At 69.2% G+C, this 1,625-nt stretch overlaps 1 protein-coding gene across 1 annotated transcript in view; it reads right to left on the reverse strand.

Annotated features, from left to right (window-relative positions):
- LOC103894938 (nck-associated protein 1-like) overlaps window positions 1-1,625 on the reverse strand; it is a gene marked incomplete at its 5' end in the record, with an annotated part of 55,366 nt that overhangs the window by 46,651 nt on the left and 7,090 nt on the right. The window contains 7 exons of the mRNA XM_009274420.1: window positions 44-157; window positions 400-480; window positions 591-673; window positions 799-892; window positions 1,150-1,247; window positions 1,327-1,457; window positions 1,577-1,619. Coding sequence (XP_009272695.1) covers window positions 44-157; window positions 400-480; window positions 591-673; window positions 799-892; window positions 1,150-1,247; window positions 1,327-1,457; window positions 1,577-1,619 — 644 coding nt within the window. The remainder of the gene's footprint in view (window positions 1-43; window positions 158-399; window positions 481-590; window positions 674-798; window positions 893-1,149; window positions 1,248-1,326; window positions 1,458-1,576; window positions 1,620-1,625) is intronic.

Here is a 1,625-nt window from a genome sequence, read left to right on the forward strand (position 1 = left end):
TCGTGCGGCTGTGTCACGGATGTCAGGGACAGACCCCACGACCACAGCAGACCCCCACGGTACCCGTCTTGCTGCCAGCGAGGACGTTCACCAGTGCGGGGTCGACCTCACAGGGGATCCCCGCGGCTGAGGCCAGCTCGAAGATGCTCAGGGTGACCTGGGGGGACGGGGACGCGCAGACTCAGGGCTGGGGACGCAGGGTGCAGTTGGGCACGGGGGACCACGCGATGCCACGTGATGCCACACGGTGCCATACAACGCCACGCAGTGCCCCGTAGCACCACGCAGTGCCACCCAACGCTGCGGCGGGCGCAGGACAGCAGCAACTGGCCCTGCCTGGGGACAGCCGTCCCAAGCACTGGAGGTGCCACCCTGTCCCCGTCCCGCTCCGTGCCCAACCTGGATGTCGGTGTCGGGGGTGACAACGTCCGTCAGACACTCAATGGGGCCCATCAGGAAGGGGCAGTGGTGGGAGAAGACCTGCAGAGAGAAGGTGGATGCTCACGGGGCTCCTGCTGACCACTCGGGCTGTGGGGCACGCGGGTGGGGGTCCCGTGGGGTGGGGGACCCGTGGGGTGGGGGGCACCCACCTCCCGCAGGCCCTGCTGGGCCATGGCGCGGAAGCTCAGGATTTCCCCGATGATGGTCATGCGCTTCAGGACGTTTTCGGCCGCTGCGGGAGGAGAGGGGTCAGTGGGGACACGTGTGCGTGCGCACACGTATGTGTGTGTGTGCGCACACCCACGTGTGCCAGCCCCACGCTCCCCCTCCGTGTCACCAGTTCCCCCCCAAACTCACAGGTCAGCCGGGGCAGCAGAGCTGCCATCTGCTCGGGCTTGCAGGAGCTGGAGCGCAGCTGGACCAGCGTGTCCATGTTCTCGTTGACCAGCTTCTGCAGGGGACGTGAGGCTCGTGGCACCGGGGACACGGCGAGCCCACAGGTGGCCGGGAGGGACCTGGACGTCCCGGCCCCTCTGCTCCCCCTCCACACTGGCCGGCAAGCCCAAGGGGACTGGAATGGTCCCCGGGGTGGCCCTGCCTCCCCCGTCACACCGTGCTCCCGAACCTGGTCCCAGCAGCCCAACCCCGGTCCCAGTCCCCTGTTCCTGGTCTCTGTCCCCCAGCCCCGGTCCCAGCCCCCAGCCCTACCTTCAGCTCAGTGACCTGGGAGCCCACGTGCCACATGAGGTTGTCGCTCAGGAACTTCATGCCGTACGGCCCGATGAGCTCGGCCAGCGCCCGCATCTCTGCAGGGAGGGGGACATCAGCGGGGTCGGGGGGTGATGATATCCCCCGCCCCCCCCGCAGCATCCCTGCATCCCTCACCTGAGACGTCGGAGAATTCGGCAGCACTGAAGGGGGGCTCGCCCTCCCGGGGCACCGTGGTGAAAGCCTGCAGGGCCGGGGCCAGGACGATGGCCCCCATGCTGGCCTGCCGCAGCAGGGCCTCCAGGTACCTGCGGACACCGAGCTCCTGCCACCACCTGGCACCGTGACCCAGGTCACCGCGACCCACGGCACCGCAGGGCCACCTCCCACGAGGGAGGGAGGGTGCCGGTCCCGGCATGGCACCCACCAGTTGGTGTAGATGGTGGTGAGCGTCTGTTCACCGGCGGCGGCGGGGG

This window comes from Aptenodytes forsteri, unplaced genomic scaffold (genome assembly GCF_000699145.1).
Source record: "Aptenodytes forsteri isolate BGI_AS27 unplaced genomic scaffold, ASM69914v1 Scaffold64, whole genome shotgun sequence".
Classification (NCBI taxonomy): domain Eukaryota; kingdom Metazoa; phylum Chordata; class Aves; order Sphenisciformes; family Spheniscidae; genus Aptenodytes; species Aptenodytes forsteri.